Source organism: Rousettus aegyptiacus, unplaced genomic scaffold (genome assembly GCF_014176215.1).
Source record: "Rousettus aegyptiacus isolate mRouAeg1 unplaced genomic scaffold, mRouAeg1.p scaffold_m13_p_2, whole genome shotgun sequence".
NCBI lineage: Eukaryota > Metazoa > Chordata > Mammalia > Chiroptera > Pteropodidae > Rousettus > Rousettus aegyptiacus.
In genome coordinates this window covers 46623608-46640819 of record NW_023416295.1, presented here as the reverse complement: position 1 = coordinate 46640819, position 17212 = coordinate 46623608, and the positions used below count along the sequence as shown (strand labels likewise).

At 39.4% G+C, this 17212-nt stretch overlaps 1 protein-coding gene across 4 annotated transcripts in view; it reads left to right on the top strand.

Moving 5' to 3' along the window:
* The window catches only part of MAP3K20 (mitogen-activated protein kinase kinase kinase 20), a 155231-nt gene extending 138848 nt beyond the window's left edge, over positions 1 to 16383 (top strand). For all 4 annotated transcript variants that reach the window (XM_016135014.2, XM_036237903.1, XM_016135000.2 and 1 more), the window contains exons 17-20: positions 5312 to 5428; positions 7462 to 7536; positions 9963 to 10113; positions 13822 to 16383. In XM_016135014.2, the coding sequence (XP_015990500.1) occupies positions 5312 to 5428; positions 7462 to 7536; positions 9963 to 10113; positions 13822 to 14519 (1041 nt within the window). In that variant the 3' untranslated portion in view covers positions 14520 to 16383. The remainder of the gene's footprint in view (positions 1 to 5311; positions 5429 to 7461; positions 7537 to 9962; positions 10114 to 13821) is intronic.
* Positions 16384 to 17212: the final 829 nt, after the last annotated feature.

Below are 17212 nucleotides of genomic sequence, written 5' to 3'. Positions count from 1 at the left end.
TCCCCTTGGATAGGAATCTAGTTATGTAATAAAAACCCATGGTAGTCAGGACCTGCCCCGTGATCTTGTGCAGCTAGATAGGAGTGAGTGGTTTCCGGTTTGGAAAGTAGAAGTCATGTCTAGCCACAAAGCTTAACCCAGGAGGGAGGTATTTGTGATTCCAGACACAGGCAAAGTAGTTAAGAAAGGGGGCATACAGACAGTGGAATGGAACCTTATGTGCTTTTAACAATGATCTTTTTCAACAATGGAGGGGAGAACTGGCTATGTTAAACTTGTTTGAGAGACAGTATTTCCATCTCTGCCATGGAGCCTTTTAAAGAAATTCACCAAGGTAATTTGGACTATTTGTTGACTTTGGAAGATGGAATTCCTTTGTATTGTAATTCTTACTTTTTGATAGTTTAGGATTCAGAAAAGGCTGAGGGAAAAAAATTGGTGCTCTCATAGCACCAATATGCTACTTTGGTTCAATTCTGAATGCCGCCACTTGCTATCTGCGTGAATCTTGGTTAAATTACCGCATCTTTCTATGCTTCAGTTTCCACATCTGCGATAAGGCTCTCTCTGGTTGTCAATCACATTCCATAGCCATTGTACCTCCAGATGTTTGATGTTCCTGTTGGTAGGACTGCATCAGAATCTGTTGACACAGGAAAGGGCAGGATTAGTGTTGTTATATAATCCACCTATGTAAGAAAATAACAAGTTTCTTCTTTCTTCTATTTATTTCATAAAACCAGCCATTATGTTGCCACCTGGCTGTACCTTCTTTTTCAGCCCTAATCATTTCCTGACACCAGAGCTATTTTGTATCTCCAAATTTCTGCCCAAGATAGATGCCCTGACAAAGACAACAACAATGTTAATAAAATATTCAATTTGGAAAAAAACAAAAAACAAAAAACAGATGCTCTGACCCAAGCATCCTCATCTGGCCAGATCCCTATTCTAGACACTCTTTATACCTGCCTGCCTATGAAAGCTCACTTACTTTCCAGCGCATTCCCTTAGGTTGCTGCTAGATGATGGGCCAGCTAGTCCAATAATAAATCGGAGCTCTGTTGGTTACCAATATTGGTGAGAATGATAATCACTGCTTTTTAAGCTCCTAATTTGGCTCTGGCACAGTGCTGGGTACTTTATTTACATTATCTCATTTAATCCTCATACGATACAATGACCTACTAGTGAATAAAGAATGCCGAGGTTCGGACAGGTTGCATAACTTGGCTAAGGTTGGCAGTGGGGGTGGGGAGTGACAAAACTGGAATTCAAGCTCAGGTCATTAGACTTTAAACTTGGGATCTATCATCTTCTCCCTCTGCTGCTCCCCCACTAACGGCTTGGATATTTTTCTATATTATTTTCATTTTAATAGGAATCGTCAACACCTTAAACCCAATGAGTGAATAACAGGGCCATTTCAGACCACCGAAGGCAAAATGGTTTTGGAAAAGGAATCCTCTGAGGCCCCATGGGCTCTCTCAGAATACAGAGTTATCTGCTTTTGATCTATGCCTGTCAGGACTGAGAGTCGTTCACAGACGTCCCACGTGACTCTTGAATGTTTCCGATTCAAAAATCAATACCCACGTTTCTGTCACTCACATCAAGCCAAAATCAATAGTCCACCGGGTAAAAGTGAGCAGTTTTTAAAACGAGTCCATGTTCCCATTACCTGGTCCCTGTCACTACCAAGAAACTGAAAAGATAGAAATCGTGCATGTAAAATCCTATTTTAGGTTTGTTTATAAATATGTGGAATTGTTCCTTTTAGTGATATTACTGATTTAATCATCACATGGTATCTCATCTAGAATTGGGTCCTGTAAGATTCAGTAACTTATTTAAATCCTGATGGTTGTGAAGAATGCTCACTGACACCTGACTCACTGGGTAACAAAAATACCCAGCATACCTTAGAGTAATTTGAACTTGAGCAGAATTTAAAGAATTTCATTAACTTGTGGATTACTTTTCTTAACTGGATAATAATTTAACCATAGATGCCCTGAAAATACCTAAGAGTTAAACAGCAGGGCAATTACAGATTAAGTCAATAATTCAGGCAAATGTTGTGTATTCTCTTTCTTTCTAACTCAGCTTTGTAACAAGCAGTACCTGGTTCTTAATGAATGGATAATGCCTCCCTTGTCTTATAACTTCTTTGATTATAGTTTTATTGCTTCTGTAGCTATCTTCTTTTATAGTTCAGGTAAAAGGAGAATTTTAAAAGTAACATGTCTGTAACCCAATTATGTAAATCTGTGTTTCTCCAAGTCGGACTTTGGGGAACAAAAACGCAGTTGGCACGGTCTGATTTTCTAGCTTTTTTGTGTGTGTGTGTCATATTACCAAAATATTCTCTGGTCCTTCTCCCTCTTGCCTGTCGTCAGTAGCTGGCTGCATCCTGGAGTTCCGGAAGCCGTCCGCGAGGCCTCCCTGCCGCCCCTCCCAGCTGGTGTCTCCAACTTCGGAGCCAGGCTGCCTTGCAGTGTTACAATCCCACCTCTACCACTTAGTGGCCCAGAAACCCTAGGAATATTCCTTAATCTGTCTGAGACTTATTTTTCTCACTCGCCTAATAGGGAAATAAACCTGACTTGCAAGGTCATTATGGATATCAAATAAAATAGCACTGTGTACATACCCGGCGACATGCCCAGAGCACAATGAGCACCCCACAGTTATGAGTCCCTCCCGTCAGCCTGCTCTCACCATAGAGCCCCTCTGAGCGTGTGTACTTTGGGACACGAGGTCTTGGAGGCACACGCGGGGGTAACGTGGGAGAGCAAAGCAGAGGGTGCCGGGCATTTGCACTCGGTTCAAGGTCTTTTAAACTGTGCTTTTGGCAAACTTAATTCTAAAACTTGGCAGGCAAAGCAAACAGAACTAAGTAAACTCAGCTTTTGTAAGGCTTTTTTATTTCAGCCACTGCCCAGGGGAGGCCCTGGCTGTTTCAGGGAAAGGCCTTCATCACTCCGAAGAATCATTATCTGGCACAGTTATCTCCAGGCCCAGGTTGCTGGGGTAGCAGTGGCTCCAAAACAAAGAAATACTGAGAGATTCGTCAATTCTGAGTGACTAATTTGACTGATGTTAGCCAAGAGCTGGGTTTTCATGTTATTAAATAGACCTTTTCCTTCATTAATTGGCTCTCCATCTTGTGAGTGTGGCTGGGCAAAAGGGGTCAGTCCCCTCGGGCCTGGGCCCTCCTTGGCTCTGTAATTTGTCTAGAAGCTTTCCTAAAACATCATTCTCCCCCAGCTTCCTGTTTAAGCCAAGAGGTTTTCAACAGTCTCTTTGTTAGTGCTCTTCCATAATAATTCTGTCTGGGCTTGCTCGTGAAACAGTCCAGGTCTACTGCTAGGACAGCATTTTCTAGTTTCAGCATGTAAAATGCTCAGTACATTATCCTTGATCTTTCAGAATCCTTCATTCTTCAAAGAATATAAGGGAGAAGGTGAATTTATGGTCCAGGGGTCAAATCTGATACAAAGACAAGGGTTGATTTTTCCTTTTAATTACATCCACAGTGTTTAGCCCCCAACATCTTTATTATTACATTTTTCATACAGCGAAGTTAAAAAAAAATTTGCAGTGAACCTTCATACACCCACCCCCACGATTCCATTATTAACATTTTACTCTACTTGCCTTATCACATATCTGTCCCTCTATCTATCCTTTTAACCATCTGTCAATCCTTATTTTTTATGTATTTCAAAGTAATTTACAGGTATCGGTATACTTCCTTCTAAATATTTCAGTATGCTAGAGTTCAATAAGAAACGCACATGTCTTAAGTATACCTTTGCTGAGTTTTGACAAATACATACACCTGTATAACCCAAACCCCTATCAACAGAGCATCAGCACCCTAGAAAGTTCCCTCGTGCCTGTTCGCAGCCTCTTCTCATTTGCAGAAGCAGCCACTCTTCTGGGTTTTTTTCCTCCAGAGATTGGTTTTGTCTGTTCTAAAAAGACACATAAATGGAATTCTCAGTATGTTCTTTTTGTATAAGAATTTCATTCACTATAATGTTTTTGTGATTTATCCATGTCGTTGCATGCATCAGTAATTTGTTCCTTTGTCTGGCTGGGTAATACTCCATTCTATGACTGATTATACCACAATTTATCCCCCTCCTATGCTGAACACTGGCCTGTTTTCGGTTTTTTTGTTTCGTTTTTGTTTTTGTGTGTGTTTTTTTTTTTTTTTTTTTTTTGCTATTATGAGAAAGCTGCTCAGGACAATACTGTACAAGTCTTTTTTCATTTCCCTTGGGTAAATACCTAGGATTAGAATTCCTGGATCACAGAATGGGTGCATATTTAGTTTTATAATAAATTACCAAAACTTTTCCAAAACGACTGTACCATTTACACTCCCACCAGCAAACCAGTAGTTCCAAATCCTGGCCAACATTTGATATTATCAATCTTAACCATCTGCTGGGTATATAGTGGTATCTCAGTGTGATTTTAATTTACATTGCCCTGGTTACTAATGGTGCAAAGCACGTTTTCATTATATGATGCTTTTACTGGAAATTCAATTAACATCATTTGAAAAATCAAGAGATTTCATATAAAAATCCAGATATCCAGCCTTTCATGAAACATTACCGACCTAGCAAGGCTGGGCTCATATTCCCTCATGGGGACAATCAATAGATGTGAATGGTGGTTGTCCCTTTAAGGCAGTGACCCTTTAGTTCCCCAGAGTCCCTTATCCTCTCCATAACTTCCCAATACTTAGGCCAATTATCAGTGGCCATACATCATCACATTTGCAGTATTGTTTTTCTTCCTGTTAAGAGGAAGTTAAGTTCTTTCTCAAACCCATGTCATTATCAATTCTAGAAAAGTGAAAGGTAATCAAAAGGGCCTTATTATTTCAAAAAAAAAAAGTAGGAAAACCATATCCCTTTGTGTCAGTGAAAAAAATATTCCTACGATGTTTAATACATAAATGGGTCGATTTTGAAAGATTACAATTTAAGGCACCATAATGAAACTGCCTGGCTTTACTCATTTTTATTATCTGCCTGACCCCTTTAGGATTTTGAGTTTGCAACTCCTATAATAGAACACTTAAGTTGATAAATTATGTTTCAAGACTGCCCTAACTGGGGGTTATTTAGCTATATAAAGAGATTTAATTTCATGTCCTTTTATTGAAAAAAGAGGAAAGAAAACACCCCAATAATACTTCATTTAGAATACTTCATGTGTTATAAAACATTGAGACTAAAAAAAAATTGTTTCACTTTCTCAAATTCTATAATTTTGTTTTTAATTCCAGGATTGTAAGTGGAAAATGTATATGGAGATGGATGGGGATGAAATTGCAATAACCTACATCAAAGATGTGACATTCAACACTAACCTACCTGATGCAGAGATTTTAAAGATGACAAAGGTAGGGTTCTATTTACAGCTTAAAAGCTTTTTTGAATTCATGGATATCAAACAAAGACATTAAAATACCCCAGCAGTGTGCTTTTGTGCTGTCGATGCTCACATCAGCTCAGCCTCAAGCTGGCTGTTGAAAGGCACATTTTATTTAGCAGATTGAGATCATAATAGTTTTTTGTTAAAATTCCACTTATGCCGTATGAACTAAAAAGTACTACAGAAAGTGTCATTTCATTTTTTTCCTACATTTCTTGATGCTTATTCTGTCATTTACTAAAGGAAAGAGAATGCTAAAGATGAAAATATTTACCTTGAATTTCGAGTCATTTTAAACTTTGAAAACTTGTAAGGAGGAAGGCTTTCTTGGTTGTATTCAATTTCTGGAAGGACTGCCATGAGGTTATTCATGAGGGCACGTGTTGAAGTCTCCATGGCTTGCTGGAGTTCATGCTTATGAATTCCCAGAGTGGCCAGAGAGAGCATGTTCTTTCTTTATGATCAATGGTAGAAGCAAGCCCATTAAAACACTGAAGAAAGACGTAAAGAAATGCTTAGCTTCTCCTCAAAATGGAAAAAAAATTAACGCCATTCCAGTCACACTGAAAAAATGCATCTGAGACTTCGATTGTAAAAGGTCAACAACTTCAGGTAAATAACCATGATGTCAATGGGACAGTCACCCTGAACTTCACATGAGCCATTAACTCTGATACACTATTAACTGCGTATTTGGTTTCAGTGAAGAAAATGGGGTTGGTAGCAAAGGAGAACCAGGCAGGGTACATAACACAAGCGGGGAAGTGAAAAGAGTCTTCAAAGCCACAGCATTAGACTTGCAAATGTGTTCCCTTCCCAGGCATAAAATTGCTAAACACCCAAGTTCTTTTAATTTACAAGTGTGTTCATCAAGTAGATTGATTTGATATTCATTGTTGGATTTCCCTGCGTAACCAGGTTATTTTAATGGTGTTACTTATCTGTAAAGGTTATGATCTGGGTTGAACTTTCCCTTATTTTGTTGGGACGTATTGTTTTGAAGTCTTGAAAACTGGACAGGTACTTCTCTCCTCCCTACTTGTTCCAGTTCATTGCCTCAGTGTCATTTAAAAGCAAAATCTAAGCTATTGCCTGCTTGCTGACAGAAGGCAGTTGCTCACGGCAGAAATAACAGGGTGTGGTTATAAAACTGAATACAGGTGTTTCTGCTATAATGTCATATATACATTCCTGAGGACACATGTGCAAAAGTCACACACCAACATTAACAGGGCGTATAGGAAAAATAGCATGGGGCCAGACCGTTCAAAATATGTAGAACTTTTTAACACCAACAGAAACAATAACGATCATAATTAAACAAACAAACCCCATTAAATCTTAGCTGCATTGGCTTTGTACCCTGCTCACAGCCAGTCAGCAGCCTTTTAACCTGAAATGAAGGGAGGGATGGGTAAGGTGGGTGGACAGTGGAGATTCACTTCCAATACAGCTACTTTCTTCAGAATTAAAATAGGATCCAAGGCATAGGCTTCTTTATTAATCCTTTGTTTTAATATAGTGGGAAAGTGTCTCCATGGTTTTATTTGCATGCACAGCTTGGCCAGATAGTCCAATATATTGGAAAGCAGTGTGGTTGTGGAAGCCACTGAACCAGCCACTGCTTGCATTCAGGGAAGGCACTTCTGAGTCTCATATTGCTAAGGGTTTCTCTTTATTGTGAGAAAGCTTTCTGCTGATGTTTCAAACATTAGCATGAATTACAGACCTAATAATAGGATTGAGGGATACATCAGAAAAGAAAAGACTGTGGGAGACCAAGACTAGCTGTTTACAAGTATACGAAAGAGTGTCTTACGAAAACCAAAATCCCAAACATTACTGTGTTGTAATTACATGTGGAGCAGCATGACCTCCGCGATAATCTGAAACTATGCCTATTTTCCAGTTGTGTATGGCACAGCTGGCCTCAGAGGAGCACACCCTGTATCAGGGCAGGCTGTATTATGGCACTACAACATCCTAACTTTTGTTTTTCAGCCCCCATTTGTAATGGAGAAGTGGATTCTAGGAATAATGGAAAATCAGACTGTAGAATGTACTGTCACATATGAGGTAAGCTTGGGGCAGGGTGGGATGAAGGGGCCGATGGCTTTACCCTCAGTTTCTTGATAGGGATTTATTTGCTCCCACAGAGTCCTTAAAATTTATTGGAAGAGATACTATTTAACCAATATGAATATAAGCTGATCAATATAATTACTCTAACAAAGTGTTAGGAAGGAGAGAGAACAGGATTCACTTACCTGTATAGAGATTGAAGTGGTAATTCGTTCATTCATCAGTTAATGATTGAGCGCCTTTGGCACGTGTCAGAGTGGAAATCCCTAACAGTGACCAAAACAGAGCTTTACTTTCTTGTTGCTTATAGAGTTTAGGGGTGAGGGTGGATCAGTGATTCTTCACGAAGATAGACACAACTTCTGCTACCACCTGGGAGAGGTTGGTGTACTATCAAAAGCAGATTCCATAGATTTTATATATGGAAAATTACAAAAGCTTTTTTAAAATGTCGTTAAAATTCATATGTTTAGGAAATACCTCCTGACAGATACTGTTCCGTAGTTAGGATAGACTGAATTTATACTCTCTTGAAGCTTATTTTCCATTGTGTTTTTTGGGGGAGAAGATAGATAATTAAAAGGTAACTAACTCATAATGTCAGAGAGTGACCAGTGCTAACCGGAAAATAGTGAGACTTGAGCACGAGGTTATGCGACCAAGGACATCTCCTCTGAGAAGGAGGCAGCAAGAAACAGCAGAGGAAAGGCAAGTACAAGTTCCTGAGGTACAGAGATGGCTAGAGAGGTAGGAGGGGCTGAATCATAGAGCCTCACACCTAAGGAGAGGAGTTTGATTTACCTATAAGCACAGTGGGGAGCCACTGGGGTGTTTTAGGCAGCCTACTGCTTTAAATAATCTAATTTTGTTTTGAAAATCAGCAAGATCTTCATGGCTGGTGGAACATACAAAGTAGAGAAACCTTGTGGGAATGGGGCGAAGGGGAACAGTTATAGTCTTGGCACCCAGGTAGATATTAGAATGCATCTACTATCAATAGGACGTGCTTTTCATTCATTCATTCATTCATTCATTCAGTTATTCATTCAAGAAACAATAAGGATTCACCCTGACGTAGGCACTGTAAGAGAAGCTTACACCTGGTATATCTCATTTACCTTGTGTAAATACCAAAAGATAGATAGCATTATCTTCATTTGGCAGCTACAGAAATTGTCTAGGAGGGATGAAAGGAAGCCCCCAGGTTTGAGACATCAGTGACATTGCTGGTGGAGTTCCACCCAGGTCCTCTGACTGTCTTATCTGTTCTTTTCCCAGCAGTAAGACATAGAAAGTCAGCCTCATCTTGGACTTTATGCGCTGCTGCATTGTGATAGTCGTCTGAGCCACCAGAGTTTGGCTTTGCAGCATTAGAATTCTAAACCCTGGCCAGTCCACTTCTCCAGGGTGACCTGATGCTGGAAGCTGATAACATGACAGCAACCATTTATCCTCACCAGCAAGGTGCATAGCTTATCAGGGATGAGGCACCTGAGAAACAGCATTGTCAAAGTGTTGCTTGCAGGTTGTAAAACCTAAAAGAGGTTGATTGCTCTTGAGGGACTTGGAATCTAGACTGTTCTAGAGCCTGTTGACCAGTCCCCACCACCCAGGAAAAGCCCTCTTTTTACTGACTCAGCCAAGTGTCATCTCTGCAGGCCTCAGTCCGTTCTGGAGACACACCATGCCACATTCTTTTCTTCCTTTCCTCTCTCTCTCCTTCCTCCTCCTCTTCTTCAACTCAGACTCCATGAGGATATGCCACTGGTGTCTGTCACTGTCACTTCAGAGCTTTTTAAACATATTTCCTCACCTTATTGAATCCTGAGAGGCTCTTTAATCTCCTCTGATTTGTGACACCTGGTGATTAGGGAAGTCTCAAGACAAGGACATGGTGTGTCTTTTTCAAATCCTTATTCTCAACTGTCTTGTCTCACTTTTGCATCTGTTGCCCTGCACACCCCATGGGGGTAATGAGTCCCACCTGGCTACCCACAGCCACCCAGACTGATGATGATCAGAGGCAGCCTTGGGTAAAACATGGTGGTCAGATTTTTATTTATTAAACAAAATGTCTGTTTTCAAGTACCAAAACAGAAGAAATTGTTTTTCATTTTTTATTAAATAGAGAGGTAAGTTAAAATTTGCTGAATATAATAAATTCCAGGAGAAGACAGCCACATTTGTAATGACTATAATCCACTAAAGAACAAAGTGCTGTAATCTGGAATAAAGTGGTTTAACTTTTCCTTTTAATCAAATTATCATGTTTAGGCAAACTTTACTAATATTTCAACTAATGCATTATGAGAGTGTTCTAAGGAGTTAAACTGAAGTTATATAATAACCCAATTTTTCTTTCCTTTCTACTTTATAAACGTGCGTATGTTTGGTCATGGGTTACTCTTTTTTTCTTACAGAGCGATGTTAGAACTCCAAAAAGCACGAAACATGTCCATGCAATTCAGTGGAATAGCGTGAAACCTCAGGATGAAGTGAAGGCTGTCCAACTGGCCATTCAGACATTATTCCCCAACTCAGAGGGCAACCCTGGAAGTAGGTCTGACTCAAGTAAGTTAGATGTGTGCTAGACTAGATTCCAAACACTTAAGTACCAAATTCTCAGACTGGGGACGAGTGCCAGTCTGTGAAGACATGTAGCTTTCTAATGTAATACCTCCTTCTATCTTTAGAATATTGGTTTTATAAACAGATTATATGGAGAGTAGTATTTATGGACTTATAAATATGAGCATATTATAAATTTCAATATTGGATAACTATGATAAAAGGTAAAGATTGATTATTGTTATATTGGTAAATAAAAATATGTATGTCTATTTACATAGATATATTTAGTTTCCAAAATTGTAGATAAAGATATGAATCTCCTTCAATGTTCAGCAAACATACCTATGAAGACACTGCTACCACTGGGGCAACTTCTTGAGTTCTGAACACCACGGATACATCAAAGCACAGGAATGACGTGGGGAGGGAGGGATGTGGAGGGAAAGGAAAAATAAAGGTAAGGGAGGATAGAGGAAGAGAAAACATGAAATGTGTATGATGGACAGTGGTAATAGTAATCACAGATGGTATAAAGAAACAATTGAGAAATAACATGGAGGAAGGTCAGCTGACTTGCTCGTAAATTGGTCATTGGTAGATTTGGGAGATTCTGACCTTCACCTTTGTAGGTCCAGAAGCTCTAATATAACCTGGAATTAGGCTCTGTGGGACTGAACCAAGCTAACAAACACATGGGAGATGGATTCGTAAACTCCCATGCAATCCACTTTTTACTATGAGAAGTACACTTGCCAAAAAGAACCAGAATTATGTGTTTTCTGATCAGTGCATTATTTTCCCATTAGGAAAATATACCTGAGAAGCCATGGAAACAAAGTACACTGATGGCTAACGTCACTGAGTTATGAGAGCCTAGCTTACATGTCCTCCACTATCAGATTCTTTGACAGCATGCTGGACCTGCCTTCCTCTGTCAACACAGTTGATTTGGTTATTTTCTTTCACAATTAATCACAAGAAGATATTCTGACTACTATGATTGGGCTTGAGTTTTTATCAAGGCTTCCCTGCCACAAACATTTTCTAGCATCTCTTATGGCATACTTTCTCTACACATGATTAACCCATAGAGTAAGTGTGGACCCTCACTAGGTTCTCTCTCAGGAGGCACTCTGTTTCTAAGTTCTTTTATCTGCTGATTCAACAATCTTGTGTTGCATGCCAACTATCATGTCTTTAAGGCCTTCTTACAATAATAATTTTCCCCTCCCAAAAAATGCACATTTATAAGGCACATTTTACTTCTGTAGGGCTTTCATAGCCCTCGTCCCATTTGATCCGTATAGCACCTTTGATCCATACAACAACCCTCACTTGAAATCTGTAGAGGTCTTCTCTCTCCACTTTTGCTGTATTTTTCTCTTGTACTTAAAGCTGGCATTTTTTTCACAAATTCACAACACAAAATAGCTGCCAGTTGCTTCCAAGTTTTACATAGTTCAAATCCCACTACCTCCTGAATCACCAAAGAGATACGTTGCCAGTCTCAATTCCAGATTCCCAGGGGTAAGACTTATTGGTGCCATTTTTTTTCAAGCATTCTCCTCTGGACCAATTAACCGTATCAACAGGGGGAAGTAGTAGGAGGTGGTGAGGACATACAGTGTAGGATGCTATAATTATGTGGGTGGAGAGAGGGCACAGACATTCCCAAAAGAGGGCAATGGGTAGATATCTAGTAGGTGTCCTCTACTTTTCATAAATCTAAATCTTTTAGGAAAAAGCACATTGTTTCTCTGAGTGTACACAGGAATAGTCAGTGCCCTTCAATCTCCCAGTGGTATGGCTTTGGATAAACCTTTTCCTCTGTTTATTAACTAGAGAGATTACAGGATAAAAGGAAGGATTGACCTCCCTTTAACTTCCTCCGGTTTTAGCTAGTTTGCCTCCCTTCCTTCCTCCTTGTATTTCTTTTTCCCTTTTGATGTGAAAGCTCAGAAGACACCACCTGGATTAGTTAGAATGTATTTTTCAGCTGCAAGTAACAGTAAATCCAATTTCAACTGGCTGCTTTCCAGTGGACGAAAATGTGGTCCCAGGACTAGCAACCTCAGGATAAACAAGAACTGGTTAGACATGCAAATTCTCAAGGCCACTCCAGACCTGCTGGATCAGAAAGGGGAGGAGGGGGGGTAGGGACCACACTCTGCATCTTAATAAACCCTCCAGGTGATTCATGGGCACTCTAAAGTTCTTAAACCATGGTTTTTAACTACAATAAAATTTATTATCTTCCATAACAAGAAGTCCAAAGGTAGTCTGGGTTCCAGGTGCAATAAGATAAGCCGGCTCAGCCACATTAAAAACAGGGAATGAACCTTTCCTTCTTTCCACTCTGCCATCCTCAGTATGTTGCCTTTTCCCTCATCCTAGCGCCTCTCACGTTCACATTCATCACATAAAGATAGGGCAATGCCCAGAGGAAATAAGAGATCAATCCCTCCCTGTTCTCATGTTTAGGAGTGAGAAAGACTTGCCTAGAAACCCCCAGCAGACTACCCCTCACGTTGCTTTTGCCAGAACTGAGCAACATGTCTATTCCTAAATGTGACATCACTCCATCTGGCTTGGATGAATCAGTCTGTCACTAAAGCCAGAATATGGTCAGCTTCCCCGGCTCACGTGGCTCTATGAAGGGGGCTAGACATTGAACAAAATCAGGGCTCTGTTGGAAGCTAAAATTCAGAAGTCAAGGTGTAGGAAAGAAGACATTGTGGTTGAATGAGGGCTGTGAGGACTGTCTGGACACAACAGGTCACCTGTATCTAAATCAGTCATTTACCTCAGAGGTGTGAGCAACCTGTCTAGAGCAGTGAGAGAGGCTACTTGCTGGCAGAGAGAAGTGAGCACACTCTGTCCTCTCCAGAAGCTCTATCTGATAAGCAGGACCAGAGATGCTCAGGGAGGACCACCAGGGAACTCAAGAACATGGGTAACATACTTCAGACCCTGAGGAAGACAAAATGTTCTGGCTGTGAGGAACTTGCTTACTAAATGGTTCTTGTTAATTGACCATTTTAGTTTAACTTCTTGTTTGCCATGAAACTTCATTTTTCGAGAAAAAAAAAAATTGTTTTCTTATTCCTGAAACTCAAGAGTCTTCTCCGGAGACATGAACTTTCTTCCAAGCAATCTCTAGCTGTCTCGACTGTTGTAACTCAATTTCTTTTATCTACATTTAGGGCTCTTGAGTTTTCAAAAGTGCTGAATGGCAAAAGGCCTTTTGTTTAGTAAACATGCCCCTACCACCTAAACATACTTAAGCAGCAAATTCTAGAAGTGACAACATGGCTAAGTGGGAAGAAGATGGGATTTAGATGCGGAAGGACCTGGAACTATTAGCTGAATGACCTAGGGCCAGTTACCTGACCTCCCAAGCTTCAGCTTCCTTCTTTATAGAATAAGATTATTAGTATTTACCTGAGAAAAATAAATGAGATAATGTAATTAAAGCATATAGAACAACCTCAAGCATTTAGCATATGCTCAATAAGTGTAAATCCCCTCATTTTTTAAAAAGTATTTATAAATAATACAGTAAATATCCTTATACCTAGCCTGGGATTTCTATGAATGGTAAAGCTTAGAGCACCCCAAACAAGCTTGAATTATCCGTAGTCAGGCTTATGAATTAGGCATGCAGCTTTGCTGTGGATTAAAAGACGCTCATTTCCATTTCTTCTGCAGGTGCTGATTGCCAGTGGTTAGACACTCTGAGGATGCGGCAGATTGCATCCAACACTTCTTTACAACGTTCCCAGAGCAATCCGATTCTGGGGTCACAGTTCTTTCCGTACTTCCACAACCAGGATTCCTACGCTGCTGCTGTGAGGCGGACCCAGGTGCCCATTAAGTATCAGGAGATTACGCCTATAAACCAGTCTAGAAGCTCCTCTCCTACTCAGTATGGACTGACCAAAAACTTCTCTTCTCTACATCTCAACTCCAGAGACAGTGGCTTTTCCAGTCTTACTACTGACAATTTTTCAGAGAGGGCTCGATACGCGGGTAGAAGTAGGAATAAATACGATCGTGGTAGTGTATCTCACAGTTCTTCTCCTAGAGGACGGTACAGTGGAAAGAGTCAGCATTCCACGTCTTCCAGAGAGAGATATTCTGGAAAATTCTGCAGAGTTAATCAGTCAGCACCCAATACACATCAGTCACCCGATTTCAAACGAAGTCCAAATGACCACCAACAATCCAGGACCATACCGGGGATGCCTTCGCACCCTGAGACTGCCTCAGGAGCCAGCGAAGAGAACAAAGTCAGTGAAGGAGGGTGGACAAAAGTGGAATACCGGAAGAAGCCCCACAGACCCTCTCCTACCAAGACTAGTAGAGAAAGAGCCAGAGGAAGCTACCGTGGAAGGAGAACATTTTGATGAATTGAACTAGATGAGTTTTCTTAAGCAATCCTTTTTTTTTTTTTTTAATGTAATGAATTCTCATGATGCCTCTGGATAATTAACGAAAAGATGAGATTTCTATTTTTAGATCTGCAAAATATCTTCTAATTGAGACTATGCCAAACCAGGGCTAAAATTATGGATGTTGGTTGACCAATGGTAGTAACTAGACTTAATCGAAACTATAAATATTTTCCTCCTTGAATTAACATTTTTAGAGGAGGGGCCATGCTATCTTATTACCCTAACCACTGCCAGTCTGGTTAGCAGGGCCTGGACTAAGGCAAGGTTAAGTTAGGGTACTTGGCTGAGGTACAGAATTTAAGGGGGCACTCAAAAGCTCAGTAATCAAGATAAATAATATTCTAATGCAATATTTAAATCAATGAAAATTAATGCAAAAAATCTGTGATAAAAAAATCAAAATCCTACCTAAAGATAGGATCGATATTATTGATTTTTATTTTTGCCTAAAGCTCCAATACAGCTTAGCAAGGCACTGCTACTGATCCCATCTTTATTTAAAATTCTGATATTTTGGTCATCATTAATTTTTTGCATTAATTTTTTTAAATATTGCATTAGAATATTATTTATCTTGATTACTGAGGTATTTTTTGTTTTGATGCCCCCTTAAATTTTGTCTCCAAGGCAAGTGATTCTTTTGCCTTACTCTAATTTTGACACAGTTGGTTAGTATTTATTTTAGTAACATATTTGAGTTTTTAACATGCTCGAAGCTGAACTGGTTTGGGTTGTCATTTTTAGACAATAAAAACATTGTTGAACTTAATGTTGATTATGATACACATTCATTAAGATTTATCAGAAACCATCAGAAACCTAGATTTGTGGTTTATTTCTTTTCCTAAACTCCCTGCTTTTGAATATTTTTTCTACATTTTACCAAAGGAAGAACACAGAGGGAAAAACAACAGTCCATAAAGACATCTTGGGATGTCATAAATCTAAAATCTATAAGAAAACAGACATGGAGCAGGATGATAATGTCACAAGTTAAAAGCCAGAGAAATTTAAAATTACCAGCATCCTTGTTCCAGTAAGACAGTAAATACTATCCTTACAGCAAGAAAACTCTAAGCAGCTGGGGGTAAAAAGGTAAACGACATGGGTGGGAGGGGAAATCGCCTACAGTTTAGGACAGGAATTGTGGGAGTCAACTTGTAAAATTCTTCATATTTTACAAATCAAAAAGTCAAGGGCGACAAACTTATTTTATGTCAAATAAATAAACGTTACTTTCAATATATTCTGAGATTCTGTTCAACACTCACTCCCTCTGAATATCAAGTGTCCTTTGCCCTGCATAGGATTCTCCATGCTCTGTAGAAATCCAAATGACACACTGGTGATTCTGCTCTCTTTTAATAGAAACCAGTCATTAAGTACATATGTATATTCGCAGAGTGGCTGCCCTATTCTAATATAGTGCTTGGGCCTGGTTGGGGAAAACCGTATTTGGGTAGCATTAAAGTCGAGGTTATATGAAATGACCTTTATTTAGAGAGAAGCTGTGACCTAAATGTTGATTAACAACTCAATTATGTCATTGTTTGCCATCTGCATTTACAAGCAAAAGCAGTGGGAAATGGTGAAGTCAGGTGGTGAGATACTCTTTTTCCATCATGGATAACTTCTCTAAGGTTTTAAGCTCCACTGTGATCCTTTCTCACTAAGCTTTTGTCAACCATAGTCTGTTTTCAATTAGTTTTTCCCCTTTCCTTTGTTCATATTTAAAGAAAAGTAGACTAGTACAAAGTAAAAGTATGCTATCTTAATGACATGCTGCTTTCAAATAAAATATTTTCTTCCATTAGAATTTTTGGATAAGTAGCTGAAGACAGGGTCTTAACTGAGTCACTCTGAAAGGAACATAAAGTATGGCTTTAATTATTAAACAAAATGTGCATTTAGGGAATTATTGAAGATTCTTGTTTAAAAGGTGCTATGTAAACAATTGCTTGTTTCATGCTGTTTTTCCCTTCTTGCTTTCTTAGGTCATGGGTTAGAGAATCCAAGCTGGTAGGAAAATGACTTAATGACCTCAGCCCTATTTAAAGTAGTATGCGATCACAAAGAGGTTATTCTAACCGTCCACAAAACTGAACACTTTGTAATGTCTCATGGGAAAACACTTTGCAACATCAGTGCTCTCAGTCAAAACCAAAATAAGAACATCTAGAGTGTGCTTCTTGGTTGTAAAAAATTAAGAGTTGGATGTTATTTCTTTTATTTTCATAATGATGATTATTCATCAAAAGTTGCTTGCCAGGTTGAAAGATGAATGTAAGCCAAGAATAAGTCAACAATTTAAAAAAAAAAAAAAAGAACAAAGCAACAATTCACAGGATTTTTTTTCCCATCAAACTAAATCAGTTGCCAACAAGAGAAACTATATAATTTGCAGGAGGCTGAGGTTAATTATCTTCCACCAAAAAAGGATATTTTAAGAAAAAAAAATTATAGTCAAAACAAATTAAGAAAGTATATCTTGAGTGTGGGTATCTCTAAATGTGGGGATTTGGTGGCCCCCATGTATGCTTCTGATCCAGTCCAGAACTGCTAAAAATCTTTCCCGGCTGCTACCATAGAGACAGTCACTGTTCCAGGCGCAGCCCAGACTAAGCAGGATGTCTTGCATTTGGCAC